The sequence below is a fragment of the Pezoporus wallicus genome, unplaced genomic scaffold, assembly GCF_028554395.1.
Source record: "Pezoporus wallicus isolate ANWC-B61680 ecotype Strahan unplaced genomic scaffold, APGP_CSIRO_Pwel_v1 contig_7351, whole genome shotgun sequence".
NCBI classification, from domain to species: Eukaryota; Metazoa; Chordata; class Aves; order Psittaciformes; family Psittacidae; genus Pezoporus; species Pezoporus wallicus.
The window spans coordinates 652994-673532 of record NW_026642420.1 but is presented as its reverse complement, the minus strand read 5'-3'; the positions used below and the strand labels follow the sequence as shown (position 1 = coordinate 673532).

Genomic DNA, 20539 nt, shown 5'->3' with positions numbered 1-20539 from the left:
GGAGCACTCCAGAAATACTGAAGGATTTAAAGAGTCAATACCAGTGGATAACTTTACATAAAGCTCAGAGGTCCCATTCTTCCCCTGACAAAATTCCTGCTAATGCCAGTTAGGATTTGCCCTGAGAGAAGGACGTGTGATCAGAAAGTTAGGTTGGAGCACCATTTCCAGGTATGTGAAATGTTGCCTTGTAGTACTTGTCCACTGGTTATGCAAACAGTTTCTGTTACAGCTTTATGGGGATGTGGGCCCTTTATCTCCTTGGGCTGAGTCTGGCTGAGTGTCGTAACCTACTTACCTGCATCCTCTACTTCTGCTGGGATAAATGTGCTGCCAGCTTTGCCTTGTCCTAGTTTGTACTGGAACATGTCCCAGTTTGTACATGTTAGGAGTCATGTGCTGGAATGGTACATTTGAAAGAGAGTGAATTTCAGGAGGAAGATATAAATAACAGTGGTCACAATGTCTCCGAGATTCCAGAATAACATTGCTGTAATTTACAGAGCAGGGACTCACTCTGATCCCAGCAGTTTATGTAACAGCCACCCACAAGTGAAGACAGAAGGATCTCTACAGGTGTAACATCGTCTTGACCTCAGGAGTGTTAGGCCGATTATCTTCTCAGTGGTATATAAACTTAATCAGGTGTATTTGTTTTGATGTGTACAAAAACCTCAGAGTGTGTGAATATTTGGTAGCCATGAATATTCAGGATGCAATTGGCTGCTCCTGTTGGGTTTTTGTTTCATCAGCTGTTTGGAATGTGCTCAGGCCCAGCCACAGCGCAGATTAGGGAAATGTGGGTTTTTCTAAGATTTAAAAAAAAAAAAAATCTAGATTTGAACAAGTGTAAATTTATTTTATTTTGGGTATTTTTCCTTTTATTTTAGAATCATGGAATCATAGAATAGTTAGGGTTGGAAAGGACCTTAAGATCATCTAGTTCCAATCCCCCTGCCACGGGCAGGGACACCTCACACTAAACCATGTCGCCCAAGGCTCTGTCCAACCTGGCCTTGAACACTGTCAGGGATGGAGCATTCACACCTTCCTTGGGCAACCCATTCCAGTGCCTCACCACCCTCACAGTAAAATAATTCCTCCTTATATCCAATCTAAACTTCCCCTGTTTAAGTTTTAACCTGTTACCCCTTGTCTTATCAACTACAGTCCCTAATGAAGAGTCCCTCCCCAGCATCCCTATAGCCCCCCTTCAGATACTGGAAGGCTGCTATGAGGTCTCCACGCAGCCTTCTCTTCTCCAGGCTGAACAACCCCAACTTCCTCAGCCTATCTTCATACGGGAGGTGCTCCAGTCCCCTTGATCATCCTCGTGGCCCTCCTCTGGACTTGTTCCAACAGTTCCATGTCCTTTTTATGTTGAGGACACCAGAACTGCACACAATACTCCAGGTGAGGTCTCACAAGAGCAGAGCAGAGGGGCAGGATCACCTCCTTCAACCTGCTGGTCACACTCCTTTTGATGCAGCCCAGGATACGGTTGGCTTTCTGGGCTGTGAGCACACACTGAAGCTGGCTCATGTTTATTTTCTCATCGACCAACACCCCCAAGTTCTTCTCTGCAGGGCTGCTCTGAATTTCTTCTCTGCCCAACCTGTAGCTGTGCCTGGGATTGCTCTGACCCAGGTATAGGACCTTGCACTTGGCATGGTTAAACATCATCAGCCGACCTCACAAGCGTGTCAACGTCCCTCTGGATGGCATTCCTTCCCTCCAGCGGATCAACCGAACCACACAGCTCGGTGTCATTGGCAAACCTGCTGAGGGCGCACTCAATCCCACTGTTCATGTCAGCGATGAAGATGTTGAACAAGACCGGTCCCGACACCGATCCCTGAGGGACACCACTTGTTACTGGTCTCCAGCCGGACATTGAGCCATTGACCACAACTCTTTGTGTGCGGCCATCCAGCCAGTTCTTTATCCACTGAGTGGTCCACCTATCAAATTGATGTCTCTCCAATTTAGAGGCAAGGATGACGTGTCGGACAGTGTCAAATGCTTTGCACAAGTCCAGGGAGATGACAGCAACTCCTCTACCCCTGTCCATCAGTTCCATAGCCCCATCATAGAAGGCCACCAAATTGGTCAGGCAGGATTTCCCCTTAGTGAAGCCATGCTGGCTGTCACCAAGCACCTTGTTGTTTTTCATGTGCCTTAGCATACCTTCCAGGAGAATCTGCTCCAAGATTTTGCCAGGCACAGAGGTGAGACTGACTGGTGTGTAATTCCCTGGGTCATCCATTTTCCCCTTCTTGAAAATGGGGGTTATATTGCCCTTTTTCCTGTCATTGGGAACTTCATCTGACTGCCATGATTTTCCAAATATGATGGACAGTGGCTTAGCAACTTCATTCACCAGCTAATTTTCTTAAAGCCTTGCTTTTAATCTATCTATAAACATCCAGACATTCTGACTGCTAACAGAATAAAGCCTTTATGCAAACTGGGATACTGTTTTTTTGCTAACCATAACTTTCTGGTCTTAGTTTAATGACAAACTGAAAATATCAACACTAAGAAAGTGGTAAATGACACATCTTAGAAACAAGGTGATTTAACCTGAGAAATGTATTGAGCTGTTTTTGCTTAAGAATTGAAATGTGATAAAAATGCAGAAAGAGAGAATTATTAATACTTTAAAATAAAACCATCTATACAATACTGGGACTGTTAAAAAGTAACACTGGTTTATGGAGGGATTGGGTGTTCTGTGGGATCTTTTCTTAAAAAAAAGGCTCATATGTAGTTAGTTGAATTTGCTTGGTGATCATCCTTCTGTGTGAGATTTCATCTGCCTTTTGGAGACTGAGAGGTAAAACAGCTTTTCTGCTTTCTCAAGCCTGGTCAGCTTCATGACTTAGAATTGTTAGGTAATTAAATGGAACTAAGTTAAATACATTTATCATTGCTTTTTCCATCCTTCTGTTTCTGCAGTACAGAGCTACAAAGCCCCATTTTTCATCCCAACATAGGTAACAGGTGAAACCTTTAATCCTTTTTCCTCCAGAAGTTTACATTTACCAAATGGCAAATTAAAAGCGTGTAAGAGCTGATTCTCGAGAGAGCCCAATGTACTGTATTTCTCATTCATAATCCTCTTCAGTAATCCTAATCCCTATCAGACCTCCAGCCTTTCTTAAGCATCACATGGGAGAGGATTCTTAAAGCTGCTGAGAAGAACCATGCGGTAAATAAATCGAAGGGTCTGTATGTATTGCTGAGCAAGCACACATGTTCTGCACTGCAGGTGCTGGAAGGTATGGCAGTCTGTGCTGTGTGCCCAAGGGAGCAGATTCCTTGATTATTTATGTTCTGAGGAGGAGTTTCTGAATCTCTAATCAAGTAAATCGCTTCAGAGTTTATTGGTCACTCAGGGGGCTGAATAGAAGCAAGAACTTAAAGAGTGGAGAGCTTCTATTGTGTCTACCTTAATAAAGCCATAAGCTAGAAACTGATGGCAAGGTAAGTTCCATTTTTCTTTCACTGTAACAACGCTTTGTGTTCAGAAGTAGTTACTCGTCACCCATAGTTTGAAGTGAAATACCCTTTTTATATGTCAAGCTGTATAAAACTGAAGTTCTGCTTTTTGGCACTGCAGTAAGTGTGCAGGTCCAGAGGTCAATGCATGTGTAAATAAAACAAAACAGGCTTCACCATCTTGTTTCCAGCTGCGAGATGTGCCAAGTCTGGTGTACACGTGGGATATATGCAGGCACTTCCTCTTAGGAGGGCAAGGCAGGACCATCACTTTCTCTAGTGCTAGTTGGCAGCTGTGTTCTTGGAGGAAGTATTTGATTCTTTTTTTCTTGATTAATTTGTAGCTGCGGAACCGCATGCTGCAGGTTTTCTTTTAGCAGACCTTAGGATTTCTCTTCCCCTCTGACATCTCTCAGTTTTTCCTAGTAAACTTTTTGTCAGGCTATTGTACTCTTTCCTTCCTATCTTGCTCATCTCTTCCCTCGATTGTTTGAATGCCTATGAAATTGTCAATTTAGTGGGGATTCAGTGATACGTGTTTTGGAGCGAGATGGTGTTCCTTGCAGGAAGCCTTCAATTCATGTGGCTGAAGCACCAAATTCTGCACAGATCTGTGATGTGGACAAGCTCAGGGGTGTGACAATCTGTAGCATTTGAACCAAAATGCTGTCAATTGCTTTGGTTTTGAAGGAGTTAAAGTAGTATTTACAGTAAGCCTGGAAATTTAGCCAGGTTTTTGTTGTTCTTGTTTTGGGGTGGTTGACACAAATGGATTTGTGCTAGTTTTCCTTTATTGAGTTTTATTTAGTATTATATGGTGTTATAAAAGAAGTCAGTAGCTTATGTCTTTGGAGTTGCAAAGAGAGTATATTGCCCTTTGGGTTTGGAGGTGTCCGTGAAGTCTGGCTGTTACGTGTTTCTCCCACCTATTAGAACGTGAACTCTGGTGAATGGGGAACGTGCATCTTTTCTATATGCCTGCAGTCTTCTGCTGAGGCACTGAACTCTGTTGCTCTGTTTGTTGTCTCTGATCACGTGTGACTCTTAAGTCCATGGGGTTTTTTTTGGCGATGCTGTACAAGGTGGTGTGTACCTCATGTGAATGTACTGCAGCTTCTCAGGGAGAAGCACCAGGGAAAATATAACTATCTCTGCAGGAGGCAGTGGTGGTGAAGAGTAAGATGAGGAAGGAAAGCAACTGGCATAATTTTGTCTCATGTAGCTGTTTAATACAGCCTGTATTTGAGGTGATGCTGCTGTTCAAATTCATCAAGCCTTCATCTCTGTGGGGAGTGGTGCCTCTGTCCTGACCCTTCAAAATCCTTGGAGCTATGGTCTCTGCATAGCACCAGGCTTAACGTTTTTACAGGTGTTTATTTCCTTCTCTCCCTTTCTCAACTTTCCCCTGCTCTGGTTCTGGGTTAGAATAAAAACCTGTGCAATTCTCATGCCAGACAGCCTGGGAGTACTCTAGCGGTACTATGTGATTGCTGGCTTTTTTTCCAGAGGAAACATACCTGACTGTGAGCGATATTCTGATTGTTCTCAAAGTGAGACATTTCAGAATTTGACCTAATCTTGGAATAGGGTCTGTTTGCTCTGACCAGAGATTTCCACAGCAGTGACGTTATAGAAGCCTGGCTGTCTGTCCTTTTATACAGGCAATTGGTGGGACCTGTGCAGCTGATGATACAATATACTCCCACACTGAAGCAGATCCACGAGGTGAAGGAAAGTAGTGTTTAACAAAACTGATTGATTACTTTCTTATGATAGCTAATTGTTATTTTAGACTTACCTCCCCTCTAGCTGTGGTACTGCAAATAGATTTTAATACCGTCTCTGTGTTCATCCATCATAATGAGAATTATCTTTCACGGATGGTTATGTGCGTGGAAATTTGTCTGCATATATTGATTGTTAATGAATCAGCTTAACGACTTCTATACAGAAGACAAGAAAGTAGCTGGAAAAACCTGGCAGTGGAAGATGTACTTGGGCACAACACAGGCCACCTGCTCGTTGATCTCAAGTGTTTATATATTTAATTATAGATTCTCAGCGCTGTGGGACATGTTGCAGCTGTCTTCATTCTGACTGAATGGTCTTTCCCTCATCTCTACGGTGGTTTTGAAGATACTGGACGAGACTGCAACATTCTTGGAGCATTGGTTGGAGAACATGGGATCTGGTAGTTCTGGAAATGCCAACTACAAGTACTCCCTGCAGAAGTCTGAAAATGGTGAGTGTCTCTTTGAAAAGTCTTTGAGTGTCTGCTCCTGCACCTGCTGTTGGGAGGTTGCAGTGGATCTGCTTCTTTTCTGAATTACCTGGTTTTCTTCATAGTCTTGAGTTTGAAGTCACATCTTTCAGTATCCTGTAACAAGGAGTCTCAGCTGTTGGCAGACCACCGACAGGCATGAGAAAATAACAGCTATTTAGACCAGGGTTAGATGAGAATCAACAAAACCTAAACAGAAATTAAGCAGCAAAAAGCAATTCAGTTAGAACTAACATTGAAGGGGTTTCAGTTGCTGGCTCTCAAAGCTGTAACGATTTATTTTTATGAAACCCTCTGTATGATAGTATCAACTTTGTGGGTGTGTGCTCAGGTCTGCTGTGGAACAAAGGGAGATTATGAGTGAAACTTTACATATAATGAAGTGTAAAGAAGTAAATGTTTGCTTCCTTTGTTGTTCGAATCATTTGGCATTGGCAGACCAGCAGAATGGTGAAAACTGTTTCAGGAGCCTTGGAAAGAAAAGTAGTGACTGCAGGTAGAAATCAAGGAAGTGGGGATACCATTGTGACTCAGTCTTTTTGATTGTAATTCTATTCTGTTGAAAATCTCCCTCCAACTTTAAGTAAGTTAAATCTGTCCATTGCCTATAGCACCAGAAAACCACAGACCTGCCCAACAACTTCAGGGCTGTTTTATGATAATGGCTTGTCTATAGCAAAGAAAGTATACTGTAAAACTAGTTACTTATTTGAAACGCTGCATGAGACCCGCTACCCCATCAGCAGCTTTGCATGGCAGTAAAACCTCTCTGAATTTCTTGTGTCTGGCTCTCCAAACCCTTCAGATCTGGTGATCTGCAGATATGGACTGCTTAGAAGTTTCCATCCATGTACAGAATGCCAGGTCTTGTCCTAACCCCTTGCATAAGGCCCAGAGGCTGTTCCCAATAGAAAGCATAGCCAGTAGATCTCTGATAAACTGGCCCTTGAGGGGCCTGAGGGAGTAAGGGGATGGGGAACCCAAGAGAGGGTTCCTCAAGCCCAGATCCTGTAGGCTGATGTGTGAACTGTACTGCTAGCATGAATAGTGGACTTTACTTTGAGTGCTGACACTTTGACATGCTTTCAGTAGCTTATGTGATGATGTATGATTCAGTTTACTGCTTGGATCCCCATAATAAATAAATGGATAAATCTCTTTCTCTTCCTTCTTTATTCTTTTTTTCTAAACTAGTACAAACACTGCCAGATGAAACTCACCCAGGTAAGATGGTGAATTACAATACCTGGCTTTTTCAGTTGCAGAGTCAGTCTCTGTAAAGTAGCATAAAAATCCAATGCCTTGCCCATCTGGAGTTTAAAATAATGTGCATGGTGGTAGATATGCTCACTGTGTGTTTGATAATGAGTCTTTCATAGATTTGGTTTTTAATATCCCAAAGGATTTAGCTTTTATTGGTGCATGTGGAGTCATAGCTATGAATTTCTGCTTGGTATTCACTTGAAATATATCTGACTCCTACCACAGTAATTAGGCACTTACCCACTGTTGGGGAATGCAAGATATTTAGAAGTTGTTTATTTTAGAGAATGATTGTTACTGTGATTTTGGTTATGTGCCAGCCAAATTACTGTACAGGGAGTGAGGTAGCTAGTGTCGTGTCTGTTAAAGAGCCTTGGAGTGGTAGCATCATGAGCACCAACCTGCAGGAAAAAAGTCAGCCTTTCTTTTCCCAAAGTGCAGCAACTCAGTAAGCATTTTTGTTTTCAAGATATAAGGCTCAGGCAGACTACATAAGTTATTCTTGAATTAAGGCTAGCCAAGTCTTACCTTCTTGCCCATGACTTCACCACAACTCAGTTCCCAAGCTGCACAATAGCGATAGCTCTTTGTGTTTTGTGCTCTGCAGCTCCTACTCCTGTAACAGTAACATTATTTAGAAGGATTATTATTTTCCATACGTAAGCCATCAGGACATCTTATTTAGGTAAAGGTCAATGTTTTCTGCTCAAGTACAGGTAGGGTGGTTTATATTACATAATTAATGCAAGCTAATTGAATTAATGTGATCTCTTTGTCTTATGCCAGCACGAAGCAGTCCTTGGGGTACAGGTGGGGTGTTGCTTTCTTTTTAAGCAGGTTTCCCCACCCCCCCCCCCCCCCCTCCCCACCCCCCCCCCATTGCTCTCCCTGCCTCGGTGAACGTGGCAGTGCTCTCTCACAAACTAGATACCAAAGGAACACAAGCTTCTGCAGCAGGGCTAACTCTGTCATCTCCATTTGATTCTGGGGCTAGCCTGTAGATGGAACAGTCATCCCTCCCCCCCTCAGCTAAAGATGCCACAGAGAAGCAGTGTTAGAAAATGTTTTAGATGTAGGGCTCGAGGGTAGGACTCCAGGAAGGTACACAGAGATTATCAAAAGAGAGGTAAGTTACAAAGCTGTTTGGCAGGGTGCTGTAAAGTAACCAGGCAGTCCATATGGAGTGAAGAGCAGCTAAGGAGGATGGAGTTGTTTCTAGAGGTACTAGATTGTGGCAGAACTTGAAAAAGCAGACAGGACCCTGCACCAATGTACTTCAAATATGCCCACACCCCATGTGAAATAATATAAAACACTGGAATGGGGAAAATGCAGAGGAAAGGTTATGATTTAAATATTAGGGCAAATAGTCATCATTTTCTGCATTTTATTCTTTCTGTGTCAGTAAGTGGCCAAAGATCTGTCTCTTTTCACTGTGGGTGTTAATTTTGTCTTTCTTTTACTCGAAGATAATGGTATGTTTACATTTATGCTAGAATAGATCCCTTCTGAAGTTTGTCCAGAACAGCAAAACCTGAGGAACTGATTTGGTTTAGAAAGAAGGTGGATAATCCCCCTATTTTTAAGGTGGAAGGGGACTCATTGTCTTGTTTTCCTTCAACTCCTTGTGCACCTCAGCCAAACCTCTAGTTTCCTGAAGCCACAGAACCTAGACTGTAAGACAGACATGAAAATGATCAGGGTAGATAGAAAGGGAAGAAATTGTCTATTAATACTGAATAGCACATTTAGGTGTGTGTCTTTAGGCCCTAATAAGCTGTTGTTAATGCTGGTGCTGAGGAGCCAGCAGTGATGGTTAGATGTGCTTCATCAGAGGTTCCTGGTCAGGCAGAGTCAGATCAACCTCTCAGACTATGCTGAAAAGATGCAGGTGTTCTGCTACCCTCGGTATTTAGGCATCAGAACACCTTTCCTGAAAAAGAGAGGTCCCTCTGCAATTTTCAGGGTCAGGAAAGGAGCTGTAGCAGGGTGCCTCAGCTGCAGCCAGCGCAGCGCAGCACGCTGGTTCTGGTTTTGTCCCCAGCTTTCAAGGCAGCTGTCTTGATCCAGCAGTGGTATCGGCGCTATGTTGCTCGCCTGGAAATGCGCCGACGTTGCACCTGGAGAATCTTTCAATCAATAGAGTATGCTTGTGAGCAGGATCAGATCAAGGTAAGGTGCCATGGAAAAAACCTCGTAGGAAAATATGCAGGAGGGTGGTTTCTGTGTCACAGGCTTGCTCATTTCTGGCTACTGGCTGGTAAATCTCTTAAGTACTTCAGTGGGCCAAGGACTGGGTTTTCTGCCCCTTCTTACGCTGTTGACTTCCTGCCTGCTTATGTCTGATGAGACCCTAAGTAACGAGTCTTGAAAGCAAGCTGTAAGGACCATTTAGTATTGTTTTTCCTGAGCTGGACACAACAGACAATGTTATTTGGTGAAGGTAAAGCTACTTTGGTGATTTGATCACAAGATAGTCAAACTAGAATTGGTATAGTACGCTTTGTTGTACGCACCGAACAATGTGAGAAGGGCTTAGACAATACTTCTAGAAAGAAGATCCTGTTAAGTTGCTACTCTGCAGGACTTCATTCCAGGGTGAATGATGATGGGCTTGCTCTCTTCTTGCAGCTTCACAACTTCTTCACTTACCTCATGGATCACTTCACACCAAGCAGCAGCAAAGAGAGTAAGTTTCTATGTGCCGCTTTTAGATGAGCATCAGCAACTCAGGTTGCACCCTGTATTGATTTGCTGTCCAGTGCTGCCCCTTCAGGATGGCAAGAGGAATCAAAAGAGTCTAAAGAGTGATGGCCTCAGGAATTTGGATAGGGAGTGAATTGTCTGGAGACTGTTAGAACTATGCAAGGGATGTGGGACAGTTCCAGCTCCTTAGGAGCTAGAAGGGGGCATAGAAGCTCAATATGTTTTCTATGAGTAGAATTAGAAATCTCAAGGGTATCTATATGATTTATACTTAATCTCCCACTTATAATTGGGGGGGGGGGAGTTCTATGGGAACCAGTACTGTATCTTCCTGAATCTGCAGAGAGCATTATCTTAGTGCTGGGAACTTATTGAAGGGCTTAGCTCTAAATCTCATGGTAGTAAGTCAAAACTAACCATTTACTTTGCTGACCATAACCTGCTGAAGCATTTGCTCCTTCCTTTCAAACTGCCACCCTTTTTCTTACAACCACCCCACATATTTTACAGCAAAACTGTTGAGGAAGACTTTTTTTTTCGGTGCCTGTATAAAAGGAGACAATAGTGTCCTGTTCCTAGAGTTGGGCTCTGAGATGTTACAGCACTAAAACCGGGTGTATGTGTATTTATACAGATTTTGTGCAGCACTGAGAATGTAGGTGCAAGCTTACAAAAACCAGTGGGATGTAGGAGATGGTTCATTATGATACAGCTTGCTTTTGCATGTCATGGAAAATAAGATTTCAGTTAGCCATGGCAACCAATGCCCGTCTGGCTCTACTGAAGTTTTGCTAGTGTAGCTGCCAGCACTGCCTGACACATAGCACATGGAAACTTGTCCCTGCAGCCTTTTCCCCTACTGCAAATTCTGTAGTGGTGTCAAACTGGAAGCTGTCTCCCACCCCTGCCACTAGCTCTAACCTCACCAAAAAACTTTTCTTTAGCAAATTGCTGGAATGGTGCATTGAGCCAACCTAACTTTTCCTTGTCTCTATTTTTAAAACAACTGACTCATCTGCTGTCCAGGGGATTTTATCAGTCGCATGTTCATTAGTGGGGAAAGCTTCAAAGAGGCAGAGCTGGAAAAGTACTGTGACTATGAATCCATAGAGGTGCCAGACTCCTACACCGGACCCCATCTCTCTTTCCCGCTCCTTCCTGACCATGCAACTGCCTTGCTGGACGCGTTCAAACAGAAACAAGTAAGGATTCCAAGAGGAACCATGCTTTCCCATCCTCTACACAAGGGTCTAGGATAGATAGTTTGGTTTTAGCCTTCCTAACCAGCTAAGCTGACCGGAGTATAACAAGCTGGCAGGCTGTGAAGGAAATGGGGCTGGCAATGGTTTGATGTTTCCCCCTACCACCTGCACTTTTTTCCTTTCTGAAAATGCAGTTCTGACAAACCCCAAAACTTTTCATAGGTATGTACCAATATTAACCTGAATTTCATTTTGAAAGGGAAAAAAACCCACCCCCACACCAGTCCATGTTGAAACAGTCTGTCATTTTTTGTTGCAACTCCTCAATTTGTTAAAAAGTTTCGGATGGCCCAGACGGAACCAGCTGATTGAAGTTATGTTTTTTGCCATGCAGCTTTGACTTATATTTAAAATGTAAAACGTGAGTTTTTTGCCGGGGAAGTCCAGTACCAGTTCAGCAGCATGAACAAGACAATTCCTTGTACAAATGCAGTGTTCTGTTGCCATCCCTCAGTCAAGGTGCTGAACTGCAAAACAGGCCACAAGGCCCCTTCTCCAAACAAAATGACTTTTAAAACAAAGGTCTCTAGTGCTTTGACTAATATTAAATGCCTACACCCTGAGAACACTTCTGCAGGACATGTGAGAGTTCACAGCCTGGTTTTATGCGGAAACGCTAAGAAAGATCTAGAGGTGCAGCTCCGTACCTGTGATGCCGGGCTGGAATTGCTGCTGCTCTAGGAAGCGGTGTTGCCTAGGGCTTTTGGATTCCCCTGCCAGCCCTGCCAGCGCTGAGACTGCTTTGGGTCAGTCTCTTCAGTCCTGCTGTTTCCCAGGATTGTCCTCACCTTGTTTACAAGCCCATAGGTCAGCACTGTTGTCCCAGTGAGAGCTTCTGCCATCCAGGCTGTCAATCACTGGTGGATCTTCGGGTCCTTCAACAGAGCTGTATTGGTGCTCAGAGGTCACTGATTTCCTGCTTTAATCCCTTCGCTTTCTCCTAGTAGCAGCTCCATGCTCGCTATGTCTTAAACCTCCTGCATGAGACCAGGAAGCACCTCAAGCAGTTGCCAAACATCAGCCATGTCTCCACATGCTACAGCGAGGAGGTCACCGTGTGTGGTAGGTCTGGGAGGGGGGGTACTGCACAGTCTCTGGAGCAGATATATCACTTGTGTGGAAGGAGTGGGAAAGATATCAAATGGTAGCAAGCACCTCTGCCCTCCTCTGTACTGAATGTGGAACATAAATGAGGCCTGTAAGCAAATGCCTGTTTGCACTGAGAGGCAACTGGTGCTGTCCAAAATATTCAGGTTTACCACATGATACTTTAATGTGAGCTGCTGTAAAGAGTAGCCTGGAGGGTGGAGGGAGCATGTCTGCATCTTGGTCCACTTTCTGCTTGGTCTAGAACAGGAAGGAGACAGGGCGTTGAGGGAACGTGGTTTGTCTGTTTGTATCTTGTGTTTGGCTTCCGGCACAGATTTTGGGATACACTATTGACAAACCCTGCCCCTAGATGGTAACTAGTTTGATTATTATTTCATATGCAAAGCTTTCTCCCATGTAATGATCAGTTTCTTGTGTCATGTTGCATCATCATCATAAGAGATAAATGAACAAAACTTCTGAATCAGAGGCTTCAGAAGCTAGTGTGGGTTTTTTGGTATTCCCAGGTGTCAGCCTTTACATCATGTCATTTTTCTTTGGGCACAAGCCTCAGTGTAAAGAAACTTGTACCTCGAACTTCCCAAATATTTCAGCTTATTTCAAATTTTTCATTTTAATATTTCAAATATTTCAGTTTCTAGAGGTGATACTTTATAGGAAGTTATTTATTGGTGCCTTTTTCAATTGAAGGTAAACATACCATGACTAGTCTTTTTGTGCCTGTTAGGAGACCTGCATGGCCAGCTGGATGACTTGTTCCTCATATTTTATAAGGTAGGCACCGAATCTGGAGAAGGAGGCTGGCCAGGCATGGGGAGAGGGATAGCATGGGTCATGCTGAGGAGTGTTTGCAAATCTGGGACCTTCACATGCAATTCTCCAGGTCAATTTGATCAGTTTGGCTTCACAAAGCAGCAGCTTATTCCCTTGCTGAAATCTGATATATGTGTACGTTTGGGAAGTGACAGTGGACATTTTTGTGAGTGCTGATACCAGTGGCCACTCTTCCTGACTGACAGCTTTCACTTGTCGGTGCATTTGCCACTGTGCTCCTACAGGATAAAAGTAGGAGTCAGGACCTACTGCATAAGGTAACCTGGGACAGGAGGGAGAGGTACATGAAGATTGTGTGGAGGCCTCTCTTGTGCCATCTTCCTGTTCCTTGCTTTTACAGAATGGCCTTCCTTCCCCTTCTAAGTCCTATGTGTTCAACGGGGACTTTGTAGACAGAGGCAAACAGTCCCTTGAGATCCTCATCATCCTCTTTACCTTCCTCTTGATCTATCCAAAGGAGGTTCACCTCAACCGTGGGAACCATGAGGACCACATGGTCAACTTACGGTATGGGCTCTGTGTGGGGCTGGTTGCAATGTCAAGGGTGTCACTGCGAAATCCAACTGAATTTCCTTTCTCCTGTTCCTTTAGCTATGGTTTCACCAAGGAAGTAATGCATAAATACAAGGTAGGTATACTTTTGTATCTCCTTTACCAGGTGAGAGGTGAACTTTAAAGCCTGATGCTTTTTAGCATCTTTTCCTTTCTGACCTGTCCTCCTAGGTGCATGGGAAGAAAATCTTGAAGATGATTCAGAACGTCTTTTGCTGGCTCCCTCTTGCCACCCTGATTGATCAGAAAGTCCTCATTATACATGGGGGCATCTCTGACACCACTGACCTGGATGTGCTTGAGAAAATTCAAAGGAACAAAGTAGGTTTCTTTTCCTAAACATTGCAAGAGACAACAGTGTTGCTGATCTGTGGTGAGGAGCTTATTTCTACAAGTCATCTTGGTTGTTGATGGTCTTCCTAGGCAAACTGTGTTTAGGTACAGGCTTGGAGAGGATCACTTTGGTTTAATAGTGTATGTGCAGGAGGTGTGAAGGGAAGAGGCATTCTTGGCTTCTGGAATGTGTAGGATTAGTCCTTTCCTCATTCTGCCAACACATTCCCATTGCAGATTAAATCTATGTACTCTATCTTTTGTGAAATTCCTGAGCAGCATAAAGCCAATGAAGATGAGTGATCTGTAGTCAGGATGGATGGGGGGCCCCAGCTGTAAACCTAGAATGGCATATATGAGAGGATGGCACTAGTAATCACTCACAGTTAATCATCATTTGATGGTAGCAAAGGGATTTGAGGCTTGGGTCACTTGACAGTCTGCCAGTGGAAGATGTTAGAGCTGAAGATACTGGTTTCCAAGTGATGTGATCAGGTCTCTTTTCTCTTTTACCTCTTTCAGTTTGTTTCTGTATTGAGAGGGAAGAAAAGAAAGAAGTCAAACAGAAATGTGGAAATACAGGAAACAAACGAGGAGAGCAAAGCAGAGGCTGACCCAGCAGGGAATGAGGCAGCTCACAGTTTACCTCCCTCACCCCAACCAGCCCAGGCTCCCGGAACGGCCAACAGGCAGGAGTTCTCCAGGTGGGTCCGGAAGACGGTGCAGGAGCAAATTGAGTGGTGCCGCCGGCTGGTGGACATCAGTGAGTCAGAAGAGGAGGAGCTCACCTACGCCAGCATGATCTCCTTGACAGATTTGGATGGGCTGTGCCAGACTCGCCAGGAGGACTGGAAGCAGGTGAGTAGTCATCTGGGGCCCTGAGCTTGGTGGGCTGTATGTGCCTCCTGCAGGTTTGCTCTCAGTGCAAAACATGTGGGTCAGTGCACATCTCTCTCTGCATGGCTGTATAATTGAAAGTACTGCTCTGACACAGAGCACAGCAACAGGTTTTCTTGAATCACGACAGGGAAGAGAAAGAATAGAACAGACAAGACTGACTGCAGAGCCCAGGGGTTGTATCGCTGGCTGTGTATGTGGGGTACCTGAAGTCAGTCTGTAGGTAATGAATGAGCATATCATTTGCTGACAAGTGAGTTGTGATGTTGTGTGCTAAGAGCAGACTGAAGGTTTTAGCTGGGTTGCCCTGTGAGTAGATTGTTAGGGAGTGTCAGAGCCTGGGAATTTGCTTACCTGTTTGTGTTAGACCAGTCTGTAAGCTCCTTCTGTGTGCTCTGAAACCATCGTTCCTTACTCCATGTTACTTGACAGCTCAGCACTGCACACCTTATCAGAATAAAGCTATAGACTGAGGTCAGGGTTAAAGAGATTAAACTTTAATCCAAATAGCAGTTACTGAGTCAGCACTTACATTTCTGGAGGCTGTGGAATGTCCCGGCTAGAGTACAAAGGAATTTAACACTAAGCCTGCTCACGGCCTCAGGATCTGCCAGGTGGCATTGCCCTGGGACTTGTGTTTTGGTGTGGAGGAGGACAGGCAAGGCTCCTTGAAATCTTAGAGGCAGCAAAAGGAAAGCTTGTATCAGGCCTGATTTATGGACAGCCCTCTTCCCCCAGGCCTACAATATTGTCACTTCTGTGGTGGACCAGATCTGTGACAGCCCTGCAGAGCAGAATGGCGGTTCAGCTAGGATGCAGCAAATACCTCTGTTTCTCTGCACTATGGTAATAGCAGCACTCCAGGGAGGGATTTGGAGGCAGAGCTGTATTTGCTTTGTAAACTTTGATGGGTGGTTTGTGTTGGGTACACTTCATTCAGTAAATGTTTCACACCCCTTCAGATCTTAGACATTCTCTGGAGTGACCCCATGCCTCAGGAAGGCTGCATAGTAAATACGGTGCGAGGTGGTGGCTGCTACTTTGGGCCTGATGTGACAAGGAAGATCCTTGAGAAATACAACTTGCAGTTCCTCATCCGCTCCCACGAGTGCAAGCAAGAAGGCTACGAGTTCTGTCACAACCGGAAGGTCGGTGAGGGGGATGGCATGAAGGATACTGGGGTTTCCATCCTGCTAGGGTGCGTGTTCTACGGTGGCTTCTTTCAGCTCTGCATTTCTTCCAATGGTGCTTTGTTAGGTACATACAAAATCGTTGAATGGCCTTATTGGGAGTTACTGAAGTGTGTTTCCAGCTGAGGTCTTAGGTCAGGACAGTCTGGAGCCACCTGCACTGTGAGGGGCATTTGATGTGCAGGCAGAGCATGTTCTTGTGCGTGGTAGCTGAGATTTGAACCCGTTTGTGCCATTGCCCCCACTTAACGCAGCTGTTTCTGAAGATGACATACAAAAGGTGTTACTAAGCTGCTGCAGCAGTTTTGCTCTTGGAAAATTCAGGGTCACTTCAGTGACTTCCACAGGGGCACTTTTGACTCCATTAACTGCAGCGGAGAGTGGAAGTTTGTCAGGAGAACACAGTGAAACCACGGAAGTTCAGTGTGTGGTCAGATCCACATTAGGAACTGCACTGCCCTCAAACTCCAACCTGTAAGGTTTCCAGGCCACCTTTACTCTTCCTTTTCCACATAAAACATGGTGCTTTCAGTCTGTTAACTCCAGATGGGATTGGTTGTGTTGTTTTCACAGATACACGTGTATGTTATAAGGGATGTATGTACTGATCTTAAATATCTCTTCTTTTTTTTTGGATTAGGTGCTGACCATATTTTCAGCCTCAAACTACTATGAGATTGGCAGCAACAGGGGAGCTTACGTGAAGCTGGGGCCAGACCTCGTCCCCCATTTTGTTCAGTACCAAGCCAACAAGGCAGCCCATACTCTCACTATGACCCAAAGGCAAGGCTTTCCTGTTGCGCTGTATTCACCAGGTCAAAATTCCACAAGGGAAAACCTGGGGAGCTTTGAGAATGTTTGACTTTGGAGCTGAACTTTCACAGCTTGATTTACTAAATAATAGCACTAGAGGAGGATTCCAGCTTTGTGCGGGCTCAAGGGTTGAGGAGGGAGCTGACAGGATCAGAAACTTACAGACTGCTGATTTTGCAGTTTCTCTTTTCAATGTCAAATTTAAGTTTTGACAGTTGCTGAGGTTCCCTTCTGCTTCACTTCACAAATCGATGCAGGGCTGTGCTTGTCCTGCGGTGCTTTGTCAGGAGCAGTTGGATGCAGCCGTAGCTGTGCAGAGCGGCTGTGAGAGGGGCTGGGCAATGCAGGGATAGGCCGGAGGATTGGGAGGGTGCAGCTTCTCTCATGCTTCTTGGCAAGCCCTTACTATGCTTCTCTCTTTTCTGCACCCTTTAGGATCAGCAGAGTAGAGGAGTCAGCCTTTCGAGCCCTGCGGGAAAAGCTGTTTGCTCACACTTCAGCCCTCATCAGCACGTTCAAGGCCTATGATACGGACAATACGGGTGAATTTGACCTGGAATATGTCTGTTGTGTCACTTGGGAAGGGCTGCTTGTCTCTAGATGCTCCTTCATCCCTGGAGTCTAAAATCGCAGGGAAGAGGGAAGTGGGGGATGTCCTTTGTAGCAGCTGTCTCTGTCAGAGCCTTGAGGAAGGAGCTGAGAGTTCATAATTATACATCTGCCAGGAGTGCTCTGCTGGTGCAGCTGCCAAGATGTGGTGTTGAGTTCTGTCCATTCGTGGGCTGGGGGACAAAGGGGACACAGTGGTTGGCTGCTTCTGGGTAGAACTACTTTCTTGCTTTCTTCTCCGGCAGACAAACTGTTGACAAAAGTCCAGTTCAGCTGTTCCAGCAGCTGCTAAACTGGAGGAATTGCCATGTTTCTGGGTCCCTGAGGAAATACTAGCGCAGCTGTGTAGGCCACAATCTGCAGGGTGACCCTGGCTGTAGGCCACAAATTTATAATGAAATATCCCAAGTTAGTGTCTTCCTGTTGTTCAGATGATTGCAGACTCATGGCCTGGACTTCTTGCAATGATCAAAAGCTCGCTGAGGCAGGGGGGAGCAGCAATGCACTTGTGCCTGATGCCTGTACAGCCATGTAGGGATTTTGCCTGTACCAAAGAGCTGAAGTGTGCCTTGGAGAAATAATGCTGTTGCTGTCACCAGCACAGCAGACTGTGTATGAGTACTGCTGTAGGCCTTTTATTTTGCCCTTATGTGCTTCCAGATGTCTGATTCTCGGAGGTCTTTTCCTTACAGGAAGGATCACACTGAGCAACTGGGCAACAGCAGTGGAGTCAGTCTTGCACTTGGGATTGCCCTGGCGAATGCTGAGGCCACAGCTGGTGCGCAGCACTGCAGATGGCATGCTGGAATACAAGTCCTGGCTGGACGACTTGGCCATGGAGCGGCGGAGCCAAGAGGTAAGGACTCACCCCCTTCCATCAAAGCAGGTCACCAGATCCCTTCAGCATGTGGAACCAAGACAGGTACTACAGGGGAATTGATAGTTCTTCTATCATACTGAAGTCGATGGAAAAGCTTGCGTAAACTGAATCAGTCCAGAAACATTCAGTCCATTGCAGAAATAGATGATGCATGTGTGATCAAAACCTAGAGGTAGTTTTGGATGCAGGCTTTTGAGTAGGAAAACTATATTCCATTCTCTGAGTCACAGGTTCTCTAATTACACCCAGCAAAACCAACTCTGCAATGGTTAAAAAGCATAATCCAAGTCACTGTCTTCTCTGTTAGCCTAGAAAAGCCATGTTTGGAAGCAGTAAGTTGCTACAATGCAGAGTTGTGCAGAGGATCCAGTCATCACCAACCTGTTTCATAAGGCACACGTGATGCTAAGTGCACTGCTGGCAAACTCTTGAGAGCAATAAATGTTTTATGTGATGGTAGCAGCAACTGCTCAAAGCAAGCAGACGGCTGTCAGAAGGGCAGGAGCATGAGTTTGTTGTCTTTCAGCACATCCAGACAAGCTTGCTGGAAGTCATTTATCGAAACAGATCCAACCTGGAGACTATATTCAGGATCATTGACAGAGACCATTCAGGTAAGCAGGTCTGCAAGGGGTAAGCAGGTCACTGCATTGTATTCTGTTCTACTTTTGGGCCCCTTTTAGTATGTACAAAGGCATTTTTATTCAGTGGTTTAAGGCTTGGGTCTTTCTCCTCCCCCAAGAACTTCTGAAATATCACTGTGTGATTCCACTAACTTGACGCATTTTGAAGGGCTCTGTGCAGTCCAGGTAGAGAATTAGTAATTCTTTGTTCTGAAGTTTAGCAGAACAAAAACTGTAATGAGTGCACTGACAGTAATGCAGCATACTCAGGATCTTGAGTGTTACCTGTTTTCAAGCAGTCATCTCCACCAAATTACTTTCGGCAAGAGAAAATACAAGTCTTTGGCTTCTTTTGTTCTCCCAGATTGCATTATGTCTCTTTGCTGCTTTAAGTTGTGTTTTAGTCAGTGTTCTCCATGATAGGAAATTTAGTTGTAGCATGTGAAATGTAGATGATGAGTGATTTCTTTCCTTCTTTTAAGGGTAATCAGGCAGCAGGGGTGGGATAAGAGTTCAAGCCTGAGCAGGGGTCCCTGCTTGCAGCAGTGCCTGTGGTGACCTTGTGCTGAGGTGGCTGTGGGCTTCCTTTCCTCTCCACAGGTCTCATCTCATTTGAGGAATTCCACCAAACCTGGAAGCTGTTCAGCTCCCACATGAACATTGAACTCACGGATGATGGCATCGACGACTTACTTCGCAGCATTGATTTCAATAAGGATGGAAACATTGACTTCAATGAGTTCCTAGAAGCCTTCCGCCTTGTCAAACAGTCACAGTAATGAGAACCTGGTGTGGGTTGCCACCTTCAATGCCTTGACTGCCCATGAAGCCAGGACTGCCCCCCACCTAACCGCAGAGCGTGCCTGCAAATGTGAAGTGGAGAAAGACAAGGCAGATACCTGGAGCACTTCGTGATTGAAAACAGTTACTGCTATAGCCAACAACAGTGATCCATTCTGGAAAGGGAACAGGTAAAAGATAAGCTGCACTTCAAATCTGGCCATTTTTAAGAAGGAGCTGTTTCAAGTAGAGCTTCCTGCTCAAAGGGAAGGTGGAACTTAGCTTATCTTGTCAATACATGTGATGAAATGTTACAGGTCTACTTCCAGTGTAGTAAGATGAAAGTATTTATTGTATGTAGTGTTTTAAGCTGGTAGCAACTGCTAGAGCACAACTTCCCATTTAATAAACATTTTTTTCTACATTGCTGGTTCTGGGCTGTTTTGTTTCTTTACTTTTTTTTTTTGTGGTTAATGAACAAAATTATTCTGTCTCTATCATAAGTCTCCTACTACAGAGAATAATGTATTTTTGTTTCAGTTATTCTGTGACTTTTGTAATAAGGAAAAAAAGGCAACTTGGGTGGGGAAGCTGTCTCTCCCATGCTTGTAGTAGCCCCTGCTCTGGAGAACTTAGTCTCAGGTAGGATCTATGGACTATGACCTTGTATTTTAGTTGAGGATAGAGGCTGCCAAGCAGCTCTGTGACCTTGGATTTGATACCTGTTACCTGCAGTGCCTGGAGGAGAGAGAATGCATTAACCTGGAGCTGCCAGTAGGTTCACTGGTTTGCTGATAGAGCTGAGCAAGATCCAACACCATTCACATGTTATTACAAAGTCAGACTGAATTTATTACCCTCCAGCAATTAAAAAAAGGCAGAAGACAACATCTAGAGATTGTGTT

General features: G+C 44.6%; 1 protein-coding gene across 1 annotated transcript; it reads left to right on the top strand.

The window, feature by feature from the left end:
• The first annotated feature begins 40 nt into the window (after window positions 1-40).
• On the top strand, window positions 41-20058 carry PPEF2 (protein phosphatase with EF-hand domain 2). The gene is made up of 17 exons (XM_057429936.1): window positions 41-171; window positions 5556-5743; window positions 9090-9217; window positions 9677-9734; window positions 10778-10953; window positions 11961-12075; window positions 12851-12897; window positions 13298-13464; window positions 13549-13585; window positions 13681-13830; window positions 14365-14700; window positions 15702-15887; window positions 16570-16712; window positions 17178-17284; window positions 18044-18207; window positions 18758-18845; window positions 19455-20058. The coding sequence occupies exons 2-17, from the start codon at window positions 5683-5685 to the stop codon at window positions 19631-19633; spliced, it is 2142 nt and encodes a 713-aa protein (XP_057285919.1). The 5' UTR covers window positions 41-171; window positions 5556-5682; the 3' UTR covers window positions 19634-20058.
• Window positions 20059-20539: the final 481 nt, after the last annotated feature.

Coding starts and splice junctions, on each gene's coding strand:
- PPEF2 (XM_057429936.1), top strand. CDS start 5,683: ATGGGATCTGGTAGTTCTGGAAATGCCAACTACAAGTACTCCCTGCAG. Junction 9,735..10,777: donor ACCAAGCAGCAGCAAAGAGA/GTAAGTTTCTAT, acceptor TCTGCTGTCCAG/GGGATTTTATCAGTCGCATG. Junction 15,888..16,569: donor AGTTCTGTCACAACCGGAAG/GTCGGTGAGGGG, acceptor TTTTTGGATTAG/GTGCTGACCATATTTTCAGC.